The 12,821-nt window shown below is 36.5% G+C and overlaps 1 protein-coding gene across 1 annotated transcript; it reads right to left on the bottom strand.

Annotated features, from left to right (window-relative positions):
* Positions 1–1,263: 1,263 nt before the first annotated feature.
* On the bottom strand, positions 1,264–12,821 carry LOC133696830 (phosphoenolpyruvate carboxylase 4). The gene is made up of 20 exons (XM_062119109.1): positions 12,536–12,821; positions 11,792–11,955; positions 11,590–11,704; positions 11,204–11,281; positions 11,018–11,086; positions 10,797–10,875; positions 10,581–10,657; positions 10,373–10,468; positions 9,382–9,523; positions 8,202–8,330; positions 7,857–7,930; positions 7,471–7,749; positions 6,425–6,550; positions 6,196–6,297; positions 5,966–6,112; positions 4,418–4,516; positions 4,192–4,280; positions 3,386–3,512; positions 3,094–3,300; positions 1,264–2,256 (listed from the first exon to the last, which is right to left on the bottom strand). Exons 1-20 carry the CDS (start codon positions 12,689–12,691, stop codon positions 1,429–1,431), a joined length of 3,183 nt encoding a protein of 1,060 aa, XP_061975093.1. The 5' UTR covers positions 12,692–12,821; the 3' UTR covers positions 1,264–1,428.

Raw genomic sequence — 12,821 nt, forward strand, 5'->3', positions numbered from 1 at the left:
ATATATATATATATATATATGCTTGGCATTGTTAAAGGAAGGAAGCTGGAAGTCAGAATCCAATAAAAAGAAATGACATGACCACTTCCCACTTCAAAAACATTTACGTACAAGACAGTCCGGTGCATGCCTGCATTATGGGTCACTAGAAGTCTAAAATATATATCCCACTAAGCTAAGCGAGAGGGCTTGAATTAAAACCCAAACTAAGCTGGACATCACTCGGAAAAGAAAAGGGAAAGGCTTGAGCTAGCTTCAATTATAGCAAGTTTCACAGATATGTTTGATTGAACCTCACTTCCGTAGAACTGCAGCAGCATGGTATCTCTTTTGAAGAACATATAGCATCTTTTTATCTCAAAAGGGAAATGGAGATAAAAGAGGAAACAAATCTGTATCATCAATGTGCACGAGACAGGCAATATATACTTAGATTCAGGACATCTGATTCCATACTTCCGGTACGTACGTATATATATATATAGTACAAGAATATCATCCGGACGACGTGTATATAGAGCATTTTAATTAATAATTAGCAATATGCATGACATTTATTAGCAAAAGGGATTAATTATGAATAATTTTTTCTTTTTCAGGATTAGACTAATTTTTTCCCTTTAAAAAAAAGAAAGAAAGAAAAAAGAACCGCATGTACCACGTAGCAAGGGAAAAGGAGGGAGCTTTTTAGACTTGTCATTTCTAGGGATCAAATTGAGAGTTTTAATGAAAAGAGAACCAAACTCAATATCGGTGATTTTTATAAAGAGATCGACGTACTACAGTAATCCTCACGGATATTAATTTATTTTTTTTTAAAAGAAAAAGAAACCCATAAATTGAGTTCCCATATACGCAAGAGATAAATCTTACTCCTTTAGATTTTAATTATTTTTTCTTGCCAGCAATTGTCTTTCACTGTCTTGCCTTTCCTATACGTGCTGGTGAATATCTGCACTCCTTGACCTTGAGCAACAAAGGAGTTTTCATTCCTGAGACCAAGATCATAACAGAGCCAGGCCCCAGCTTCGGCCCAATACCTGTCTTTTTGGGCCTAGTTACGGCTTAGGGGCTTGCTCTTCATGATCACCATTTACAGACGGTTATTCTCCTTTCCGATATCCCTCCCTCCCTCCCTCCCTCCTAACGAAAAAGATATCAACCAGCTACGCTAGTCTAATAGGAGTTTTATTGATGAATATGAATTGCTAGTGACAGTGACCACGACAAGGTTTGAATGGTTTCCATAATTTACAAAATCGGTCGAAGAGAATAAGTGATTTGCATTTAAAGAAATAAAATCCACTTTAGTGTATTATTATCTGCATAAATATTTCAAAATGATAGCCCTTCAAAAGGAGAGAACAGGAAAAGGAAACGTACAAAAAAGCCATGGTTTAATTCAACTGGATGCACACTCGGTTTTGCTCAACCTGTGTTCCTCATCCCAGCAGCAATACCATTTATAGTAATAAGCAGAGCATCTCTGAGTTTGTGGTTGTCATCATCACTTCTCAACCTCTTTAGAATCTCAACCTGTAACAAATTCATAGGATTAAGATAGGGTAGCCTGCTCTCGATAAGCCGCCTCAAGCTCCGGTTGTTTTCCGACAACTTCTCATGCCCACTAACCACCAATACACACTTCTCAGTTGTTAAGAGTTCCCTTCTTAATTCAGCACCAAGTTCTCTCCTCTTCTCATCAGACACGAGCACTTCATCATAGTGCTTCGCTATATGAATGTCTGCCTTCCCCAGAATCATCTCTATTAGGTCTATGGTAGATTGGAAGAAAGGCCATTCTTTGTACATTGCTTTCAACTCTTGAGTGTGTCCCTTCTCACAAACACCCTTCAAACCTGCCCCAACTCCTAGCCAGGCTGGAAGAACAAATCTTGTTTGGGTCCACGCAAATACCCATGGAATGGCACGAAGATGTCCGATTCCTGTTGAGCTCTTTCTTCTTGTGGGCCGGCTTCCTATGTTAAGGAAACCAAGCTCAGCTTGTGGAGTAGCCTCGTGAAAGTAGGCAAGAAATTCCGGGTTTTCATATACTGTGCTCCGGTAACTTTGGCAGCTGATTGTTGAAATCTCATCCATGAGATTACGCCATTTTTCTTCTCGAGGTAGCTCTGGGGGTTTTAATGTTGCAAGCAGAACTGCAGTTGTGTATATCTCTAACTGTCTAACAGCTGTGTGTGGCAGCCCGAACTTGGCTTGCACCATCTCTCCTTGCTCAGTTGACCTAAGAGTACCCTGGCAATTGAAAGGACATCACAGGTTTCAGGTTTAACATAAGAAGGCGAAGGCTAAATCCTTAAACAATTGACCTGATGCTTAGAAATTAATGAGTCTACAAGTTCAGATATAAGTCAGAAATAGCAATCAGCAGAACCAAAAATACAAGATACTAGCTAAATACAAATTGCGGTCACGGTAACAGAATCGGTAACGGAATCGATGAATGTGGATTGTAGATTTTAGTGGTTAAAATAATGGTTGTGGCTATCGTTTTTGTGAATCATTTAGCAACTCATGAAAAAATTCCAATTTTACATGTTAATTTGATAATTTTATTGAATAAACATATAATAACATTTTTAGTGATAAATATAATAACATTTCAATTTTGCAGTGGTTTTTCTTTTTCTTCTTTATTTTTCTCTCCTTTTTACCTTTTCTATGGAGAGAACAACTTCCTATATTTATATTTGCCTCCCAAAAACGATTCTTCCTCCTATTTTTTCTTCATTTTTCAGTTACATATGGCAGATGCTTCATTTCAACCGCAAATCTGAGTATTAAAGGCTGTGAAAATAACTGTGTTTTTCACAAATAACAGGTATAACGGCCATTAATACTATATAACGACGTTGCAGCCATTATACATGTGAAACACCGTTATCTACACTAACGGTGAAAAACAAAAACGTCTAGTGCCAATTTTGTTAAGCAACGGCCGTTTTTTAAAACGAAGCATAGCAATAACAGCATTTACAAATTTCAACAGAAAAATGAAAATAAAAGGAGAGAATAGAATGTAAACAAACTAACTGATCATTGGCTTCCCTGATGCACATATAGGCAACTCACCATCACTGAACCTGGTGGTTGGGATTGAATGGCAAGATATGTCGGTCCACCACCACGACCGATACTCCCTCCTCGTCCATGGAATAGAGTTACTTTAACTTTATGATCTTTGCAAGCTGCCGCAACATCCTCTTGGGCTTTGTAAAGTTCCCATGCAGCAGTGAACCGCCCAGCATCTTTACCAGAATCAGAATATCCAACCATCACCTATTCACGAGATGTTTAAGATCAATGAAAGTTTATCAAAATAATCTAATTAAATCAATTTCGAAATGGCTTTTAAAATGAATACCTCCTGATGCCCGTTATGGTTCTTTACAATGTGCTCTGAGTACCAATCAATTGATAATAATTTCCTGATAACCGAACCAGCCCCTCTAAGATCTTTCACAGTTTCAAACAATGGAACCACCCGCAGCCTATTCCAAGATATGTATAGATCTTGTGAGGTTATTTATTGTAAATGCAGTGTAAACTTAACACTAAGCTAAACTTTTTATCTCGTTACCCAAAGTACTATGCTAAAAAGTGTCACAGAACTCTCCATTTTCTACTACCTATAAACTTAGTGAATTGTGAAATGAGCATTAAGAGATCTACCCTCAAACACAGAACCTAACCAAATTGTCAAACCTCAGGTTCAGGAAACTATTAGTACGCTCACAGCATCATCGAAAGAAAGATCAGCAGTCTTGAAATGCAGAAAGAAAGATCAGCATGTTACAAAATATTTCCAATACTCTAAAAAGATCATACCTCAAAAATTTTCAGTTGTGACGACAATGGGTAAATACTAATGTCACTAAATCACAATTGCATTTGACATACAGTGATACAGTAACAGGACATCACTTTATTTTTAAAAATTGGAAACTTTAAGTAAATATGCGGCACAATTTCAAATGTCATGGTAAATAAAAGAATCCATTCTTTTTAACAAGCATGCTTGCATTTACACATTACCATTTCAAATAAATTAAATGAAATTTGCTGATCTTGTGTTCATGCTCTAACCATACATTCCTATGAACATATGACAATAAACCAGGGAACGCATTTCACAGATTAATATTTAACATAAAAGAGGTGTTAACTCACGTTCCTCCAGGACAAGGTCTCCCTAGCTCGCCACTAACAGCAAGACGGGCATCTTTTTGTAAAAGCTCCACAGCAAGGACATCGCTTGCCTGCCAAAAAAGAAGTTCAAGACAATGTTAATGTTTATTATACAAGAACTACAATCACATATTCTGCTATTAATGACAGTAATCTTATCTCAGACCAACATAAAAATAAATGTCTAGGTAGCAGCAGCTAGTCGTACATTGGATGCCATAGAGATCACATATGCTCCAAGTGAATCACTCCCTAGCTCAGCAGCAACACGGAATGTATCCAAGACTTCTTTAACATCAGGAGCAACCTGCCAAAAACCAAATTAAGAGAAGGCATCCACACACAAAAAGCAAAAGACAGACAAAGAAAACATGAATAAAATGCACATATTGAAATGCTGTCCAGGAAGAAAATATCATTTTCTCAAGTCAACAAAAGGTAATGAATTCTATGGTGATTTCAATTACTTGAGAGATGCTTTAAACAATCCAACCACATTGACAAACTCCAACGCAATCAGGAATTACAAAAATGTCACTGCAAAATTATCAAGGATCTGAGAGTTTTACTTTATATTTCTATAAATAAATGGCAAAGAAAGCCAAAATATAAGAATGCATTATTTTCTCCAAGAAATGAGTTACAATGGCATTTTTCCCATACAGCTTTTAAGATCATACAAATTTCACCAAAGGGATTTAATATCACCACAATAATCAAATTAGAAATTAATGTTTGTTCACAAGAGCAAACTTAAGATTTTCCTCCACGGCTTTTTAGGTTTCACCCTGTCCCATGCATTTGTGTCCAGTGAATGTACATGCATGTTTGGGGTAGATCTATTTTTACAGTAACATGTGTTGTCACTTGTATCTTTCATTAAACTATACCTGCAGATTTTATGAACAAAGGCTATGCTAGTCTTGAGCAGGGAACAAATTTGTAAGTCTTTTCACAAATTTGTTTCTAATAGATTAGCAATTGCTTCGGGATTTATATTATTTTTAACTTTTTACATGCTTGTGCATTAAAAGATTGCAGTTTGACTATGTTCAATTTACACATGAAAGTGATCAGAAAAGATGATTTCCCCCTCGTGAAAGAAGACATGAAATACCAATGCAAGTGTCATCACATTTAGTTAATTGTAAACAAATCAAAAGGCAGAAAGTGGTTACTCATAAAGACTTTAACAAGAAAGTAATACAAACAGTAGTCAATGAATGTCATGTGATTCCAACCTTTCATCCTGCTCGACCATGATATTGATCCCAGAAAAATATTGCACAATTAGCAAAATTATCACTTAGGAAACCCCCAGCCAACCCCGAAAAAATAAACATATCCCCATGCTGCTTTTATACCTCAAAACTGAGGCATAGAGTGATTCAAGTATGCATAATTCCAAATATTAAAAACAACAAAAAAAACATTGTTTATTCTATTATTGTCATCATTTCTCTTTCCAATAGAGAAGTTTAAAAAGATAAGCTTTCCTCGTCACATTATTATAAGACAAGTTTCAAAAAGACCATTATTCGGTTATGGTCCATCAAAATAGGATTCTAGAGAACAATAGACACCCTTCTGCATTTTGCATTGAGTGGTTGCTCTGTGGCCTCAAGCTGACAACCTATACGTTAAGCCCAACAGACCTACCATTTAATATTTGCAGTAGATTATGCCCACTAAAATTATTGCTAAGATTTTGATGCTCAGGATCAATGGTCGCTGAAATGCTGTCTAAACACATTACCTGAATGGTGGGAGGAACTAGTGGCCTCTTGCTTTTGAGCTCTCTTGTTAGGAATTCCAGTTTCTTTTCTTCATCCCACTCACTATATGTTCCCATATCCAAATATTTGGTGATTGCATCTAGTGCTTCAGAATGTCTACCAGATTCCTGTTGCACTCCAAAAGTCAAGTTAAATCATATAATACAAACACCTTGTTACCTTACAACCTATAACCCGAACCAAAGCCCACCTGACGCAAGTCAAGCTTCATTAATACCATTCCAAAAGTCGCAACTCTTCTTATCAGGTCAACCAGCCGGCCATCTGCAAGCACCCCAGCTCCACAAGATTGCTACAAAACAAGATTGATGAAAAATAATACAAGGTAAAGCAAGAACTACTTTTAATCTTTTCTGTGATTAATCAAGAGAAGAGAGGAGCTAGGGCCTAGGTTGGTATAAGAATGCAGAAGATAATACCAGAGACTCGTAGCATAGAAGCAGTGGTTCCAACAATTGGTCTGTTGTCTCATAGTAATCCCAAGGCTCATGTTCACAGGGAAGATCCTCAAGAAGAAGTTCCAGACGTCTTTTAGCCTTCATAAGCTGAAATCACCAGGCATAGTAAACTGATATTTATCATCTTATAGAAAATACAAAAGACTGAATTATTTAAAAAAAAACAGAAACCTTACCCTGTGTTAACAATGGTAAGAGACCTTAGCAGATTAAAGAGAATCACAGCCAAAGTCATTGGAACATAAAAAATAAACCCATGAATAAATTAAGTAACAATTATATGACACTTCCTTTATCCATAAGCTCCTTCTTCAATGTAAGTATTTTGATTAGGAGGTATTTCATACTGACCCCACAATTCACCTAATGCTAGTAGTCGCATCATACATCAATAACACAATTATGGATGCCAAATTGTCATGTCCTTTACTTGGATGATTTCGAATTTTCCAGTAATTATTTTTCAAAAGTCTGCCTGCCCTGGTCTACGTAAGCATCTATCCCTACATCCTCAAAGTTGTCTCATACTTTAATAATATGAGAAACTCCATTTGAGAATGATGTTCCATCAAGCGTTTTTAACATGAATTATGGAGTAAAGTTTATGCTATTAATTTCATAAGGTTGATTCAGGACAATCTTACAGGAAATATTTGCACTGCCAAAGAATATCTTCAATAATCTATTTCTTATAATCAACACAATTGCACCAACATTCCCTCCTCCATACTAACTTATGTTGTTTATTCTTAACAAAATTTGACTTCAAGCTATTGACTGCATAGAGGACATGGGGCATTGCCTAAAACTTCAAATAGGGCTCCACTGCCCTTTTTTCTTTAGCTGTAATATATGACTGCTGTTCGCAACAACAGAACACATTCATTCAAAAAGACACTGGATTTGGATTTTTGTTTTACATTCTCCTCATGTTATGTGTTTTGCTGTTCTACATGTACCGCACTTCAAGCATTTGACAAATTTGAAGCAGCAAAAGGTAGCAATACCTTATCTTTCACATGGCCAAGAACAATTCTATAAGGAGCGATTCCAGGACGTTCAGGTGGACTTGGCTCTAGAAGCTTCTGGAAGCTGGATCTTCCTATCTTAGATTCTGCAAAACGTTTTCTCTGAGCAAGGAGTTGACTGGAGGTGAAAGATCCACGTGGACTTGGAGCTGATTGATGGCCGTTAGAATTAGCAATGCTTCCATTAGCAATAGATTTGCTAGAACCATGACCAGACTTGTGGAATGAAGATTCTGAATTTGAAGAACCCTGAACATCCTGTAAAGAAACAAAAAGAAAAAGAAATGTTATTTTGGTTAAAAATACTATTGAAAATGATAAAGAGAAACATCTATACAAAATTGCTACTGGAGAACTGAGTTTACCTGACGACTCAATGGCATGTAATCAGTCCCTGGAAGTTCTAGTTTGGGATGTGAACCACCATCATCACCGCATTCTACATGAAGAGATAAATTGAAGAAGTTATGAACTTTTGTTATTGATAGTTGAACATTACAACTGGTAGATTGTTTTATGCCCCTGCTCTTTGAATGGAATTGAAATGTATACAGACTTGACTAAGTTGGTTATCACTCTAAGAAAAAAGTGACAATAGCAATCGAATCTCTAGTGAATAAAAAGGGACTTGGGATAGGATGTCACGGTTATGGATATTGCAGGAACAGCATAATTATAAATGATTAGTGAGACCCGTTTTTCTTTTTTACCAGTGCAGGCAGGAAGATCAGCTCTAGCTGGAAGTTGTGTGGGAAGTGGTGGAGCGTGGTGATGAAGCTTTGTTTGATTTCTGCTTGTGGGTTGATTCCAACCCTCATGCCGATCCTCTGGTGAAGTTTCTGCATACAATATTCACCAACCGTCAGACATTATAAGCAGATCAAAACACCTGCAAATCATCGCCATAAATATCATGTGACATGAACCATGCATGATTAACATGGAAATCTTGTTTTTATCAATTTTTTTTGTTTATCTCTCTCTCTCTCTCTCTCTCTCTCTCACACACACACACACACACACAACACACACACATATGAACAGTATTTATTACTAATCACATGCCTGGATACAAATCTCCCAACCTGACAAGGGCACTACTCTATACCAAGAGTCTGTTAAAACTGCCTAGAAACTTTACCGCCAAGTTTGACTGGGGACTTCAAAAAATCAACAGTCATTTTCCAGGTGTACCTACCCTCTCCAAGACAGGAATTGAGCGAAGAGATAATGAAAAAACACATTTTGTCATTGCAAAAGCTAACAACTCAATGGAACCATAAAAGCAAGTTCTATGTGAATAGGAGACGATCACAGAAAAGCAGAAAATTTTCCATGAGCCATCATACCAAATAACCATATCGTGAGAAAAGGAAGATGTGGAAGAAAAATTTTCAAATTTGACAACACAGCACTGGCACCAAATCCAATCCAATATTAAAACAAAAGAAAATCATAGGAAGAATGAAAGGAAAAGTAACGAAGCAACTTGACAGTTTGTCTTTCTGCACAGGGAACACCACCAACTTAAACTAACTCAGATGATGATAAACTCTCTCACTAATAACTTAACCAAGCAACTTAAAGTAACACCAGCTTCTGTTACTCACTGAAATTCAAAAGATGATTCAGTTGACCATTTTCTCTCACTTCACATATCAAACCTTAAAAAAAATTGTTCAAGATAAAATAATCTGAAAAGCTTACTAAATTACCATTACTTCAACTCAACAGTCCACCTAACAATTACCAGTCAAGTTATCAGGGCAGGCCCTTTTAGTTATCTTAGGCAGCTGCTTCTCTGATTGTCCACAAAGGAATTCTTTTACATAATTTAAAGTGAATTGCTCCAGAATTTAAAAACAATTTAGATATTCCAAAGAACCAAACCTCGCTCTAGAATTTCATGAGCCTCTCTTGACAACTTATCACTGCAGCGAGTCATGGACAGTTCAAATCTGAGACTATCAACTTCTCTAATGTAAAGGTCAATAGCCATCCACCTTGATAAGAGAGAGACATCTCGTGTTACCTGGAACAATAAAAACAACATCTCTTAGCAACTTTACATACCTAAGAAAAATAGGGCAGCATGACAGGAAAATTAGGAATTCTCCTATTGCCACTCCAGTATGTGTGCAGAACCGGACTTTCTCCCATTAAGAAGATGAAGTGCTACTAAAAATTGGTAGAGTGCTAATTAGCCACATCCAAAATCAGTCCTTGTAAATTACTTAGCTTTTCCCATGCAAAGATAAAATAGTTGCCTGCATAAATACACAATCTGAATTCTGAGAAAAATCAACAAAGTATTCAAACAAGAAAATCCTCTGGGGCCCAGAAAAAAATATGCAACCCTTCAATTTTAATAGTATTTGTTTGTCAAGGCAAAGGTCATTTCAAAGTGTGGATTTAGTCATGTGATAGTTTAAATCAAGAAAATGTTTTGTGAGAACTCTGAAGGGAAGATGCTAATGAACAACGCGGACAATGATAAGATGCAAAAATAACCACCAGATAATTTTAATGGCACAAAAATTAATGGCTTTTTAAGCAACGCCATGATACTGTTAATTTTTTCAGATCTTTCCAATAAACAATGGATCTTAGGCATTCATCAGGACAGCTAATTGTAACTGAAAAGAAGCAGCAGCAACTTCCTTTTTCATGTCTGTTCTAAGGAAAATATATGCCTTTCCTAAAAAGGCGTTGCCAAGCTACAGTATGATTTTAGGGCTCATTCTTTGCATGTGCCTGTCAGCTAAATTAATGAACAACTTCTATCATACAGATCCCATGAGTGAAATATTTTCTCCAATTATATTAGTTTATTCTAAATTCAAGACCAGAGAACCATATTAGACAAATTTAAAAGGCTCACCTTCGCTGTTACATTTGGATTTCCATCTCTATCACCCCCCATCCAAGACCCAAATTTTATTGGCGTGCAAGTTAATGGAAGTGGCTTTCCTGTATGCTAAGGGCAAAAGAAACACAACAGTCAAAACAACATACAAAAACTTAACAGCAAGAAAGCCAACCAATTTCTCACATTCATTTGAAGAAACCACCATCAAGTGACAACAAACCTTCTTTAGTGCATTACTGACACGTCGTAAAAAATGAGGTACTGCTTTCCATAGAGACTGCTCCACAATGTGCAAGCCTGAGATATCAAAATAATAATCCCATCAGGTATCAGAAACAGAAACTTCCAAAGAACCCAAAGCAAGTGATTTCAATCAGGGAACAAGGGGGGAAAGAAGGAAGAGGAGAGTTGAGATTTATAAAGTAAATTGACTTGCCAGCCCTGGCTTCATCTACTGGTGTAGGTTTGTGGCGCCTAAGCTCATCTGTCTGCCATATTGAAGTAATCTCTCTTACCTACAAAAGCAAGAATAATATGAACCACAAAAAAGAAAAAGAAGAAGAAGAAGAAAGAGAAATAGGTTTACACTTGATCACTATTCCCACACTTTATGGTTGTGTGGCTCCTAAGCATAATTGTTGAGGTCTGGAACTTTACCAAATCTTCAATAAGGATTTCTCTATCTTCCTGTGTAAGATCAGGTCGATCGTTGTATTCTAAAAGATGCTGCAAAGAGAGCAAGTTCACGTCCCAAGGTTAACAGTTGACACTGTCACAACTCACAATATCTAAGATTATCATTTTTCAACATAATAATCAGTTTCAAATTCTTTAGCAACTTACAGCAATTCTAACATGCTTATATTGCAAAGTACGGCGATTAATTTGAGTGGGATGTGCAGTAAGAACAATTTCAACCTCCTGAACAAGATTTGGACAAGAAAACAATATAGGTAACTGTTAGCAAATACTAAACAACTCACATTAAAAAATTGCAACTACATAATACCGATATGCTCCGTTTAGCTGCTAAGAAATTCAGGGAAATAAAAGAATTCATAATTATGGCAGTAGCTATTAGTCCTTATAGACCATGCAAGAAAAGCTCCACCAAATGAAGCCTATAAAATTCTTTTGGCTGAGTTGATGTGTCCCTGAATTTTTCAGAAGCCCCGGCAACAGAAAACTGTTCGGGAAAACTCAAAAGAAAAATACCAGCACAAACAAACCTGCATGCAAACAGAGGCATAAAGTTCATCACCCGATATTCCACCGTGCAACAGCTGATTAAAGACTTCATCACAAGATTTTGATAGATTCGCCACATTCCTTGTCTTACGTGCCCTGCGTAAAAGGAATACATTGCGCAGTGTCAATATGCTTGATTTCAAAAGTTTTCTGAAACTAAAATCATAAAAAGCAATTAATTACCTGTGATGGGTCTCAGCAATTCCCATCAAATTAAGATAATGGCTAAAAGCACGAGCAAGTGTCAATGCTTCCTCTAATGTCATTTTTGATATCTCTGACGCGAGCTGCTTCTCCAACAACTCGGCAGTGTCTTCTATCCCCGCCAATCTCAAATTACAAGCACTCTTCACCCACGAAAAAAAAAAAAAAACTCTTCTCTTAATATTTTCCTCTCAATAATCTAAATATTAATTATGAAAATACAGATATAATTAAAAATAAAATTCATTGATTCATATCTTCTTTTCATCCCGGTCCACAACTGATATGAGGCCAAACTAAGCAAAAATGTATAAGATAAATTCATATAAAAAAAAAACACTAACCAACCAGCAAATATGTAAAGGAACATAAATTATTTTTAGTTTTTTTTCGTTAGATTAACGTTCACGGTATAAAATAAAAAACGATTAGGACGTAATAAGAAATAAATAAATAATCACCGAAAGAATATTCATCAGGAAGAAAGCAATCACAAATAACAACAGCAACTAATTTCGCCTACTCTGTTTTCTCCGCAACCAAACAAAACCATGCAAAAACGAAACAGGCGGAAATAGCATCAATGATGACAACATCCGCACACCAGAAAATAATAAAACGAACACCAAAAATATATAAAAAAGGAAAACATTCAAAACGATTTTAAAGTTAATAGGCATCGCTCACGTACAGTAACTAAAGAAAGTAGGAGAAGGAGAAGACCTGAGCGAGAGTGAGGTTGCGTTCAAGTTTGTCGACGAATTCAGTACCAACTTCTCTCTGCAACACATCGTTTAATAAATTTTTAAGCAGTTTACAGTAATCATCAAATCCTTGGAAGGAGATTTCCTCAGCTATATCGTCTGTTATGTCCGTCATTTTGAGCAAAACCAAACAAAATAAAAAAGTGTAGACGGAAAGGATGAGAAAGGGAAATTTAAAGAGGGAAGAGCATAGACAGTAGTGTGTGTGAACTGGAGGAGGAGAGGGAATAGTGGAGAGTTTTCAG

This window comes from Populus nigra, chromosome 6 (assembly GCF_951802175.1).
Source record: "Populus nigra chromosome 6, ddPopNigr1.1, whole genome shotgun sequence".
Lineage (NCBI taxonomy): Eukaryota > Viridiplantae > Streptophyta > Magnoliopsida > Malpighiales > Salicaceae > Populus > Populus nigra.

Bases quoted from the DNA above. Each gene is read 5' to 3' on its own strand.
- LOC133696830 (XM_062119109.1), bottom strand. From the start codon at position 12,691: ATGACGGACATAACAGACGATATAGCTGAGGAAATCTCCTTCCAAGGA. The intron at 3,301-3,385 runs GTATTCATTTTA...TCTCGTGAATAG, and splicing joins ACCATAACGGGCATCAGGAG to GTGATGGTTGGATATTCTGA. The intron at 2,257-3,093 runs GTGAGTTGCCTA...TTCAATTGCCAG, and splicing joins AACCACCAGGTTCAGTGATG to GGTACTCTTAGGTCAACTGA.